We start from the raw sequence: 12,447 nt of genomic DNA on the forward strand, positions 1-12,447 counted from the left end.
CACCCTGGAGTAAAGAAATGGTGGAATTGAAGGTTTATTCTGGTTGTACATTAAAGGGGAGGTTCACCCTAAAAACGACTTTCTCTTATTACACTGGCCCCCCCGTCGCGTAAGCTGCGTCACGATTGGCGAAAGGAGCCGAATGGCGAGTCGGCGCTATACTGCGCCTGCGCATCGCCGTTCGGCTCCTTTCGGCAATCGTGACGCGGCTTACGCGACGGGGGGGGAGCTCGTTTTTTGTCAAAACGTCAATCACCAGCATGTTAGGAACGCCCACTCCCGCGGGACTCGCAACCCGGAAGCCACGGGTGAATTAGCTGTACCAAGGTATAGGCTTAATCGTATTGTAATGTGGGGGGGCCAGTGTAATAAGAAAAATTCGTTTTTAGGGTGAACCTCCCCTTTAATGAATATAAACCTGAACTCATTCCCATCTCTCTGTCCCTTTAAACATTGTTTTCCAACGTGCGCGGACACTTCCGGGTGTCGCCGACGTCACGCAGGAGGTATTTCCCCCCCCTCCCCTCCACCCCCGCTTCCTGTGTGGCCGCGCATGCGTACACTGGCCCTTTAAACGTGCGAGTTGATGGGAATATCAAGTGCGGCTCCCTTCCCGGCCGGTCGCTGTGTGATGAGAGATCCATCCGCCAAGGGGACTCATTGACGTGAACGCCGCGGAGGGACGCGCCCCGCTGCTTCACCACCTCTCAGCCCCGCGGAAGGCCCTCCCTTCCGCCTCTCACTGCCCACTGTGTAGCCCGCGGGTGCAGAGGAGCCGCTGGGGGCCCGATAAAGGGCGGGGTCACTTGAGGGGGCGCGGAAGGAGGTCGGTGATGTGTCTTCAAGATGGCGGCTGCGGAGAGTGAGGGGGAGAAGCGACTGTGAAGGAGCAAAACAACAATAAGAAGGTGGAGTGTGTCCGAAGGAGGGTGAGGGGGACTGGGGGGCCGGGGTCCTGGGGGTCCCTTCAGGTCCTGACTGGGGCCCCTGAGGGGAGGAGCTCAGGACTAAGCTGACTTCTGGGGGTGAGGGGCCACATCAGGCCAGGGACCATGTACTTCCCCCAGGGGCCGAATCTGGGGGTGGAGGGGTGTTTATTATTGGTTTTACCCCAAATAGGGTCACAGATTTTGGGTAAGATTACGCCTCTACCAGCGACCAGTCCCATTGTTGCTGTCCTTCGTGTCCTCTACTGGCCACCATTACCGGTGTTTACTGGCAACCAGTACCATGATTACCAGCATCTACTGGCAACCAGTCCCATCATTGTTGTCCTTTGTGTCCTTTACTGGCCACCAGTCTCATCGTTGCCGGCGTCTGCTGGTAACCAGTCCCATCGTTACTGTCCTTCATGTCGTCCTACTAGCGACCAGTCCCATTGTTGCTGTCCTTCGTGTCCTCTACTGGCCACCATTACCGGCGTCTACTGGCAACCAGTCCCATCGTTGTTGTCCTTCATGTCCTTTACTGGCCACCAGTCTCATCGTTACCGGCGTCTGCTGGTAACCAGTCCCATCGTTACTGGCCTTCATGTCGGCCTACTAGCGACCAGCCCCATTATTGCTGGCTTTTGTGTCCTCCTACTGGCGACCAGTCCATCATTACCGCCGTCTACCGGCCACCAGTCCCTTCATTATCAGCGACCAGTCCGATCATAACTGGCCTTCGTTTCCTCTACCGGCCACCAGTCCCGACGTAACTGGCCTTCGTGTCCTCTACCGGCCACCAGCCCCATTGTTACCGGCGTCCAGTCCCATCGTTACTGGCCTTTGTATCCTCTACTGGCGACCAGTCCCAATATTACTTTGTGTCCTCTACCGACAGCCAGTCCCATCGTTACCGGCGTCTACTGGCGACCAGCCCCATCGTTACGGGCCTTTGTGTCCTCTACTGGCGACCAGCCCCATCGATGTGGGCCTTCGTGTCGCCCTACTAGCGACCAGTCCCATCATTGCTGGCTTTCGTGTCCTCCTACTGGCGATCAGTCCATCGTTACCGCCGTCTACCAGCAACCAGTCCCTTCATTACCGGCCACCAGTCCCGACGTAACTGGCCTTCGTGTCCTCTACCGGACACCAGCCCCATTGTTACCGGCGTCCAGTCCCATCGTTGCTGGCCTTTGTATCCTCTACTGGCGACCAGTCCCAATATTACTTTGTGTCCTCTACCGACAGCCAGTCCCATCTTTGCTAGCCACCAGTCCCATCGTTACCGGCGTCTACTGGTGACCAGCCCCATCGTTACGGGCCTTCGTGTCCTCTACTGGCGACCAGCCCCATCGTTGTGGGCCTTCGTGTCGCCCTACTAGCGACCAGTCCCATCATTGCTGGCTTTCGTGTCCTCCTACTGGCAACCAGTCCATCGTTACCGCCGTCTACCAGCAACCAGTCCCTTCATTACCGGCCACCGGTCCCGACGTAACTGGCCTTCGTGTCCTCTACCGGCCACCAGTCCCGACGTAACTGGCCTTCGTGTCCTCTACCGGCCACCAGTCCCGACGTAACTGGCCTTCGTGTCCTCTACCGCCCACCAACCCCATCGTTACCGGGGTCCAGTCCCATCGTTGCTGGCCTTCGTATCCTCTACTGGTGACCAGTCCCATCATTACTGGTGTCTATTGTGAGTCGATTTTGACCCAACGTCTCAATCGGTGACAAATCTCAACAACCTAACTGACCTTCGTGTACTGGTAACCAGTACCATCGTTATTGGCTTGCATCTCTATCGGCTGCCAATCCCATCATTACCAACCTTCATGTCCTCTGTTGAAAACCAGTCCCATTGTTGCTAGCATCTATTGGGAATCCTTTCCATTGTTTCCAACCGACCTTCGTGTCCTCTACTGGCGGCCAGTCCCGTCGTAACCGGCTTTCGTGTCCTCTACTGGCGGCCAGTCCCGTCGTAACCAGCCTTTGTGTCCCGTCGTTACTGCCGTCTGCCGACCGGTCCCGTTGTTACTGGCCTTCGTGTCCTCTACCGACGGCCAGCCCCGTCGTAACCGGCCTTTGTGTCCTGTCGTTACTGCCGTCTGCCGACCGGTCCCGTTGTTGTTGGCCTTCGTGTCCTCTACCGACGGCCAGCCCCGTCGTTGCGGGCCTTTGCGTCCTCTACTGGCGTCCAGTCCCATCGTTACTGGCGTCTATTGGGAGTCGATTTTGACCTAATGTCTCAATCGGCAACAAGTCTCACCATCACCGGCCTTGGTGTACTGGTAACCAGTACCATCGTTATTGGCTTACCATCTCTATCGGCTGCCAATCCCATCATTACCAAACTTAATGTCCCCTATTGAAAACCAGTCCCATTGTTGCTACCATCTATTGGGAATCCTTTCCATTGTTTCCAACCGGCCTTTATGTCCTCTACTGGCGGCCAGTCCCGTCGTAACCAGCCTTTGTGTCCCGTCGTTACTGGCGTCTGCCGACCGGTCCCGTCGTTACTGGCCTTTGCGTCCTCTACCGGCGACCAGCCCCATCATTGCGGCCCTTGGCGTCCTCTACTGGCATCCAGTCCCATCGTTATTAGTGTCTATTGGGAGTCGATTTTGACCTAATGTCTCAATCTCGGCAACAAGCCTCACCATCACCGACCATGGTGTACAGGTAACCAGTACCATCGTTATTGGCTTACCATCTCTATCAGCTGCCAATCCCATCATTACCAAACTTCATGTCCCCTATTGAAAACCAGTCCCATCGTTGCAACCATCTATTGGGAATCCTTTCCGTTGTTTGTTGACCTACCATCTCAATTTTTAACCAGTTCCATCATTACTGGTCCACAGTCTATTGGCATCCCAGTCCCATTGTTACCATCACCAGCAACAACCAGTCCCATTGTTACCATCACCAGCAACAACCAGTCCCATTGTTACCGTCTCTTAACAACCAGTCCTGCCTATACTTTCCTTATTGTCGTCCATTGGTAACCAGTCCCATCTTTCAGCAATCAGTCCCAGCATTACAAGCCTACCTTCTGTGTTGGCAGCCAGTCCCATCGTTATTGGTGTACAGTCCTCTTGGCGGTGACCATTCCTCTTGTTACCACCTTTATCGTTAACCAGTCTTATCGTTTACTGGTCTACCGTCTCCTATTAGTAACCTGTTCCATCATCATTGACTTACTCTTTGATCGGTGACTCTTCTCATCATTATCGGCACACTGTCTCAATTTGGCATCCAGTCTAATTGTTACCATGACTAACGACCATTTCCCAATGTCCCTCATTCACAAACTGTCTCCTCTATCTCGGCCTTGCCATTGCCTATTGGTAACCAGTCCCATCTGCGCTGACCTTATCGATTTGGTAACCAGTCCCTCCTTTACCAACTTTACAGTCCCCCCCCTCTTGGTAACCAGTTTCATCCATATCGGAAACTGGCCTTTCCGTCCCCTATTGATAACCAGTCCTATCTATACCAGCCTTGTTGCCTCTGGCATAGTCAGTAAAACTGGTCAAGATGGGTTACCGTTGACATCTAGTCCTGTGTATACCGACCCTACCGTTTTCCATCATTGACCAGTCCCATTTTTGTCAAACTTATCGTGGTCTCTATCATCGACCAGTCCTGTCTTTACTGTTGGCAACCAGTCTCATCTACACCGATCTTTTCCTCCTATCGACAACCAGCCAGATCTATAAAAATCTTACCCGCTATCTGCAACCAGTCCCATCTTTACCGGCGTTGCCATACTCGCTATTGACGACCGGTCACATGGATCAATAAGGGTACTCTTACAATGCATGCACCGATACGCATCAGGGGGTTGGCTGTCTCTTCCTGGTTCTTGAGGCCGGCCCCCTGATTTGACGCGTGAATGTCATTGGTTGGGGGGGATTGCAGCAGAGCAATGGGGGTGGGGTGGGATGGGGTTAGAAATCACACGGTGGGGGGTGGGGCCCTTTTTTACCCATTGGCTAAGCATGCTATATAGAAAACTGGTCCAAAAATATACCAATTCCGTGGGCATGTGACTTCACTGTACACCCCTCCAATCTCCTCCTGCTAGGGATGGGAGGGGTGTGTCTTCTGAATATTTGTGGGCGTGTACAGGATGGCTTGACAATGAGAAACCAGGAAGTCATCCGATCATTATGTCGATCAGAGGACCCTGCCATGTCTGCACTTCTGACTGCAAGGGATGTGGGCGGAGCTTCAGAGCGCCATTCGGACACCTCTCCTCCTGTAGGCACCACCATCCTCCTAGTGGTGGGACGGGAGGCGTGTCTTCTGAATATTTGTGGGCGTGTACAGGATGGCTTGACAATGAGAAACCAGGAAGTCACTTAATCATGTGACTGCTATGTCTGTGCTTCCCCCTGGATGTGGGCGGAGCCTCAGGGCGGCAGTTGGATTTCTCCCTGTATGTGCGTCCAATCTCCTGCTAGGGGAGGGATGGGAGGCCTGTCTTCTGAATATTTGTGGGCGTGTACGGGGCGGCTTGACAAATAAACCAGGAAGTCACCTGATTATTATGGTTAATCATGTAACTGCCATGTCTGCGTTTCTTTCAGCTGCAAGGGCTGTGGGTGGAGCTTTAGGGTGGCAGTTGGGCACCTCTCCTCTGTACGCATTGCCATCCTCCTAGGGGTGGGAATGGAGGCGGGTCTTCAAATATGAAAGCACGTACGGAAAGGTTTGACAACGAGAAACCAGGAAGTCACTTGGTCATTATGAGGGATCATGTGACTGCCATGTCTGCGCTTCTCCTAGCTGCAAGCGCTGTGGGTGGAGCCTCAGGGTGGCACTCGGACCCCCTCTCCTCTGTATGAATTGCCATCCTCCTGCTAGGGGTGGGATGGGAGGCGTGTCTTCTGAATATTTGTGGGCGTGTACGGGACAGCTTGACAAGGAGAAACCAGGAAGTCGCCTGATTATTAGTGATCATGTGACCGCAATGTATGTGCTTCTAGCTGCAAGCGCTGTGGGTGGAGCCTCAGAGCGACACTTAAATGCACCGTCGTCCTGCTAGGGGTGGGATGGGGAGGCGTGTCTTCTGAATATTTGTGGGCGTGGACGGGACAGCTTGACAAAGAGAAACCAGGAAGTCGCCTGATCTTCTGTTTCTCGTCATGGGGAAAGTGAAGCTGCTAGTAGATAAAGGTTCATCAGAATAGGTATTGATTAATAATTAATATCTGCAAGTGTTTTATTGGATAACTGGCCCTTTTAAGCCCCCTGGGGGTGGCTGTGTATATAAATAGCACCGAGGTAGTTGGCTGCTCAATGGCAGGAAACACAACCTCTTGTTAACCGTCTTCCTCTCTCTCCCTTTTTGTTGAACAGGAAGAACCTTCCCGGTGAGAAGTCGCAGCTCTGATCTCTGGAGAGGACATCGATTGGTGGCGTTCTGGCCAATCCACAGAGGAGATTGGTGGCTTTGTTCAGCTTGAGGATTATGTGATTCACTTCCACGCCCTTTTTCTTTTGGATTGAACCTTCTTCAGCTTGCAATCGGTGAAAACCCCCCCCCCCCACCTCATCAAAATGGAGTATGATGAGTTCATCCCGCCCCCGGAGTGCCCCGTTTTCGAGCCGACTTGGGAGGAGTTTGCCGACCCTCTGGGCTATATAGCCAGGATCAGACCCATCGCGGAAAAGTCGGGAATATGCAAAATCCGCCCGCCTGTAGTAAGTAAAGTTTCTGTTTGGGGGATCAATCAAGTATTTTAAACTACGCCAGAGTTGCCTAAAAGCTTCTGGATTGGCTTGTTTAGCCGGTGGTGTGCGATTTCGTTTTCTGCTGTATCGGAGTGTATCTACAACCAGAATATTTTGGCGTTCATTTTGGATGGAACAAGGAATGATCCCGGGTAGTTGTTTTGCCAGTTGGAGAGATTTCCCTTCAAGTCCTGACCCATAACACTCAACAGAGAAAGCGAGGGCTCCTTCATGTTCACCTTTTTAGGCGCCGTTCCCACTAGTGCGACTTGTAATGCGACTTTGGACTCAATAGTCTCATGACAAGTCGCAGACCAATGGCCCCCCGCCCTTGTTGCAATCTATATGAATTTGGAAAGGTTCTTGCTTTACATCAGTGCTTCTCAATTATTTTCTGTCATGCCCCCCCTAGGAAGAAGAAAACATTTTGGGCCCCCCCCCCCCGCGCGACTGTAAATAGTATCTTTTGTCTATAAAATTGTTATTGCTCTATACGGTTTTTAGGTGAACCTCCACTTTAAGCTGACAACTGCGCGTTGGTTTTTGATCACCTCTGCGTTTTTTTTTTTTCCTCAACAAAAGATAAATTTTTACTTTTTTTTTTTTTTTTTTTTTTTTTTTTAATAAACTGACCCTCCTCATTGGAGTACAGGTGAGGTGGGAGGAGGGATGACACCTGTCAGCCTGCTGGATAAGGTGGAGGGGACGGGCGGCCTTACCTTTACTTTTCTTCAGCGCACTGTGTAAGGCGGCAGTCTGTCAGTCCCGTCCTGGTCCCGCCGTTAGAATTTGAACTGCATGCCTTACGCATGCACGCAACGGCGCCGCGCTACCACCTGACCTGAGACAGGGAGGAAGGGAGGGCGTGCGTGCCAAGGGGACCAGACAGTGTCAGACACTTCGGGCGCGTCGGCGCCACCCCCCCCCCCCCCTCTGCAGCGCCGGGGTGCCGTGCAGATCAGCATCCCCCGCACACATCATTCACGATCAGGCCGGCCCTGGTCGCTATGGCGGTAGTTCCGCCACTGGCTGGAAACGGGGGATAATTGCCAGGTCACACAAGCCCCCCTTTACGGAGCCTCGCTGCCCCCCGGGGGGCGCGCCCCACTATTTGAGAAGCACTGCTTTACATTGATGCGGCTTGAGTGCCAGAGTGTTACGTTGCACCAAACCCGCACCTTAAAGGGATTGTAAAGTTAATTTTTTTTTTTTTTTTTTTTTAAATAACAAACATGTTATACTTGCCTCCACTGTGCAGCTCGTTTTTGCCCAGAGTGTCCCAAACCTGGTTTTCTGGGGTCCCTTGGTGGCTGTCTCGGCTACCGACCCCCCCCCCCCCCCCCACTCCCCCCACAAGGACTCAACACCTTCATGCGAGCTTGCATGCATGGTGTTGAGTTCCTGCAGACGCGATCCCGTGTATCACTCGGCCCCGTCCCCAGCCTCATTGCATGTGATTGACAGCAGCGCAAGCTTATGGCTGCGCTGCTTTCAAGCCATCCAGTGTAGCCAATCAACGACCAGGCTCAGAAACGAGAAGAATAACGGGGGCGAGCACAGGACTTTCGAAGGGTCAGGTAAGTAAAACGGGGGGGGGTACTGTCGGATGTTTTTTTCACCTTAATGCATAGTAGTGGTGCAACGGATCGTGACCGATCCGTGACCCGAACGGGCCGACCTGTTCGGATCGGCACACAACGCGATCCGCAGAGCGCTCCGCTGCCTCGGCCTTAGGAAAGGTCGTGGCTTTGGCCTAGCTCCGGAGTGGTGGCCATCTTGTTACACCCGGCGGCGGCTGCCTAGGTGCGCGCTGACGTCATCACCCCTGCTTAAACTGCTCATGGATCTGATCTGGCGGGCGCTTATTCTGAGGGAGATGACGTGGATATTACAGCAGCGGGGGAGATGACGTGGATATTACAGCAGCGGGGGAGGTGGATATTACAGCAGCGGGGGAGGTGGATATTACAGCAGCGGGGGAGATGACGTGGATATTACAGCAGCGGGGGAGGTGGATATTACAGCAGCTGGGGAGATGACGTGCATATTGCAGCAGTGGGGGAGATGTCTATTACAGTGGGGAGATGGGGGGATTCTGATGTGTACCTTTTTTTTTTTTTTTTTTTTCTCTTTAATCCGTTGCACTCCTAATGCATAGTAGGGGTGTCAAATGTAATCGGTGCATCGCGATTCAAGTGTCCCCGATGCATGCGACCGTCATAATTGATGTTTAGCCCCGCCCCCGTCCCCGCCCCTCCGTTCAGATGTTGGCTTGTGTGACTCATGTGACTGCCCGGCCGCCTCTCTCCTCTCTGCTTTTACGTCTCGCGTCTCTCCTGGCGTCAGCCCCGCCCACTGACTGTAACTATCAGATCAGAAAGGCGGGAGGTGCGGACGCCAGGAGAGACGTGAGCTCGCTGCAGATCAGTATCCATGGAAACACACATTATACCTTTTTATTATAGACTAGAGGTCGACCGATATATCGGCCGATATTTGGCCGTTTTGGCGAAATCGTCATCGGCCGATTTTTTTTTATCCAAATCGGGACGATATTTTACAATTCCCGCTAGCGATGCCAAGGCTCCGGAGCTAGGCCGGAGCCGCGGCCTTTCCTGATGCTGTGACTGCAATCCGCGGATTGCCGCCGCGGTCACAGCATCAGGAAAGACCGCGGCTTCGGCCTAGCTCCGGAGCCGCGGCCATCTTGGTACACCCAGCACGGCGTCCCTCCTCTGTTTACGCCGCAGAGGAGGGGGCCCGCGCTCGCGGGACACACACCGCCCTGGTGTCTGTACTACAGGGGGCAGGGGGGGTGTCTATACTTGAAGGAGAGGGGGTCTGTACTGAGGGGAGGTGACACCATTTTTTTGCACCAGTGCCACCTGCCAGTGCCATTTGCCATCCAGTGCCATCTGCCAGTAACAATACCAGTGCCAATTAGTGCCATCCGCCAATGCCACCTGCCAGTGCCAATACCAGTGCCAATTAGTGCCACCTTCCATCCAGTGCCATCCGCCAATGCCAATACCAGTGCCACCATCCAGTGCCAATTAGTGCCACCTTCCATCCAGTGCCATCCGCCAATGCCACCTGCCAGTGCCAATACCAGTGCCATCCGCCAATGCCACCTGCCAGTGGCACCATCCAGTGCCAGTAAGTGCCACCTTCCATCCAGTGCCACCTGCCAGTGCGATCCAGTGCCAACTAAAGCCATAAGTGCCACCTGCCAATGCCAACCAGTGCTAACTATTGCCACCCAGTGCCATCTGCCAATCGGTGCCACCTGCTAGTACCATCTTTCAGTGCCATCCAGTGCAACCTGCCAGTGCCAATAAGTGCCTTCTGCTAGTGCCATCTTCCTTCCAGTGCCAATTAGTGCCACGAGTCAGTGCCACCAATAAAAAATAAAAATCGGCCTAAAATATCGGCCGCAAAAATCTGCATCATGTATCGGCCGCCCAGATTTCTAAATATTGGCATCGGCCAGAGAAAAACCCATATCGGTCTACCTCTATTATAGACCCCCGAAACCTGAAGACGATGGGCGGCATGTATTGGAAACTATCCTCTGTGGTTCTCTCTAAAGACACTAGAACCCCCAGCAGTAACATGCCTAGGAACAATTCTGCGCTGCTCTTGTTTCCGCACGGTGTGATCATACGTGACACTGGTGCCCTTGCTTTGCTGTGCAGTAGAAATGTATCGCAGGGCTGTGCTGGTCCTGTACAGAGGTGGTCGAGGACGGACAGGGGGGCTCTCACCTCCAGCAGGTACATTGTATTGTTTGTCCATGTCCGGCCTCCTGCACTGTATATACGGCACTCTGATGGCTGTCCTCTTCTATCCATCCATCCCTGATGACATTTCTCTTCCACTGCTCTGTACATAGAATGCAGGCAGAGAGTGTCACTCCCTCTCCCATGACCACCTGTGTGCTGGGGGGGGGTAATGGTGCTGACACCAATGTTGGGGGGGGGGGGGGGGGGTAATGGTGCTGACACCAGTGTCTGCAGTCTCTGATCATCTCCTGTACCACGTCTGCAGTCTCTGATCATCTCCTTTAGTATTTTGGGGGGAGAGCCATGCGCACTTGCGCTGCAATCGTGATGCATCGTGGAATCTAATCGAATCGTGGACTTGATAATCGTAATCGAATCGTGAGACAGGTGGAGATGCGCAGCCCTAATGCATAGGATGCATTAAGGTGAAAAAACATTTACCTTTACAACTCCTTATACCAGGGTTTGACAAATTTGCTTGGAATCTAGGAGGCAGCTAAAAAAGTTAGGAGCCAGAAAACGCGCCCCGTCCCGACGAGCAGAAGCGAACACATACGTGAGTAGCGCCCGCATATGTAAACGGTATTCAAACCACACGTGAGGTATCGCCGCGATCGTTAGAGCGAGAGCAATAATTCTAGCTCTAGACCTCCTCTGTAACTCAAAACATGCAACCTGTAGAATTTTTTGAAAGGTCGCCTATGGAGATTTTAAAGGGTAAAAGTTTGTCGGCATTCCACGAGCGGACGCAATTTTGAAGCGTGACATGTTGGGTATGAATTTACTCGGCGTAACATTATCTTTCACAATATAAAAAAAAATTGGGATAACGTTACCGTTTGTCTTATTTTTTTAATTAAATAAAGTGTATTTTTTTCCAAAAAAAAGTGCGCTTGTAAGACCTCTGCACAAATACGGCGTGACAAAGTATTGCAACGATCGCCATTTTATTCTCTAGGGCAGGGATCCTCAAACTACGGCTCTCCAGCTATTGCGGAACTACCCATCCCATGAGGCATTGTAAAACTCTGACATTCACAGACATGACTAGGCATGATGGGAATTGTAGTTCCTGAACAACTGGAGGGCCGTAGTTTGAAGACCCAAACTCTAGGGTGTTAGGATAAAAAATATATATAATGTTTGGGGGTTCTAATTAGAGGGAAGGAGATGGCAGTGAAAATAGTGAAAAATTACAATAGAATTGCTGTTTAACTTGTAATGCCAACGGGCACCACCAGATGGCACCAGCTCACAGAAGGAAGAGCAAAGCCGCGGCCTCAATTACCGGCCGTCGCGGGCCCGCCGCGATCACCGCGGCGGAGGCGCACGGAGACACAAGATCCTGTGCCTCCGTGCGCCCCCCATCTCCCCCGCCGGTAATTGAACAGTTTGCGCAGCACTTTACAAAACGAAGGCAGACATTACAATTTGATACAGGAGGAATCGGAGGGCCCTGCTCATTAGAGCTTACAATCGAGGAGGGGGAGGGTCAATTGATACAAAAGGGGTAATGGGTGCGGGGGATGAGCTGATGGGATTGGCGTCTTTAAAGAGAAGGGATTTCAGGGATTGTCTAAACATGGATAGATTAGGGCAGTGTTTCCCAACTCCAGTCCTCAAGGCACACCAACAGGTCATGTTTTCAGGCTTTCCATTATTTTGCACAGGTGATTTGATCAGTTTCACTGCCTTAGTAATTACCACAGTCGTTTCATCTGAGGGAAATCCTGAAAACATGACCTGTTGGTGTGCCTTGAGGACTGGAGTTGGGGGACAGTCGGACAATTCAGGGGAGGCTAGATAGACATTTGATCAACCACAGGGTCCATCCATGGGTTGAGAGTTGGCCGATCTTTGCTGAACCGACCAAATTCTGAGCCATGTGTGGCCAGCTTAAAGTGGAGTTTCACCCAAAAATGGAACCTCCGCTTATTGGAACCCCCCCCCCCTCCAGTGTCACATTTGGGAGGGCGGTGCTGATACCTGTCTAAAACAGGTAT

General features: G+C 52.5%; 1 protein-coding gene across 7 annotated transcripts in view; it reads left to right on the forward strand.

The window, feature by feature from the left end:
- Positions 1 to 591: 591 nt before the first annotated feature.
- The window catches only part of KDM5C (lysine demethylase 5C), an 82,958-nt gene continuing 71,102 nt past the window's right edge, over positions 592 to 12,447 (forward strand). For 5 of the 7 annotated variants that reach the window (XM_040322691.1, XM_040322693.1, XM_040322694.1 and 2 more), the window contains exons 1-2: positions 593 to 908; positions 6,288 to 6,632. In XM_040322691.1, the coding sequence (XP_040178625.1) occupies positions 6,489 to 6,632 (144 nt within the window). In that variant the 5' untranslated portion in view covers positions 593 to 908; positions 6,288 to 6,488. Of the gene's footprint in view, positions 909 to 6,287; positions 6,633 to 12,447 lie in introns of all 7 variants that reach the window. The other 2 variants (XM_040322692.1, XM_040322696.1) reach the window with 1 other exon arrangement.

Source organism: Rana temporaria, chromosome 9 (genome assembly GCF_905171775.1).
Source record: "Rana temporaria chromosome 9, aRanTem1.1, whole genome shotgun sequence".
Taxonomy (NCBI): domain Eukaryota; kingdom Metazoa; phylum Chordata; class Amphibia; order Anura; family Ranidae; genus Rana; species Rana temporaria.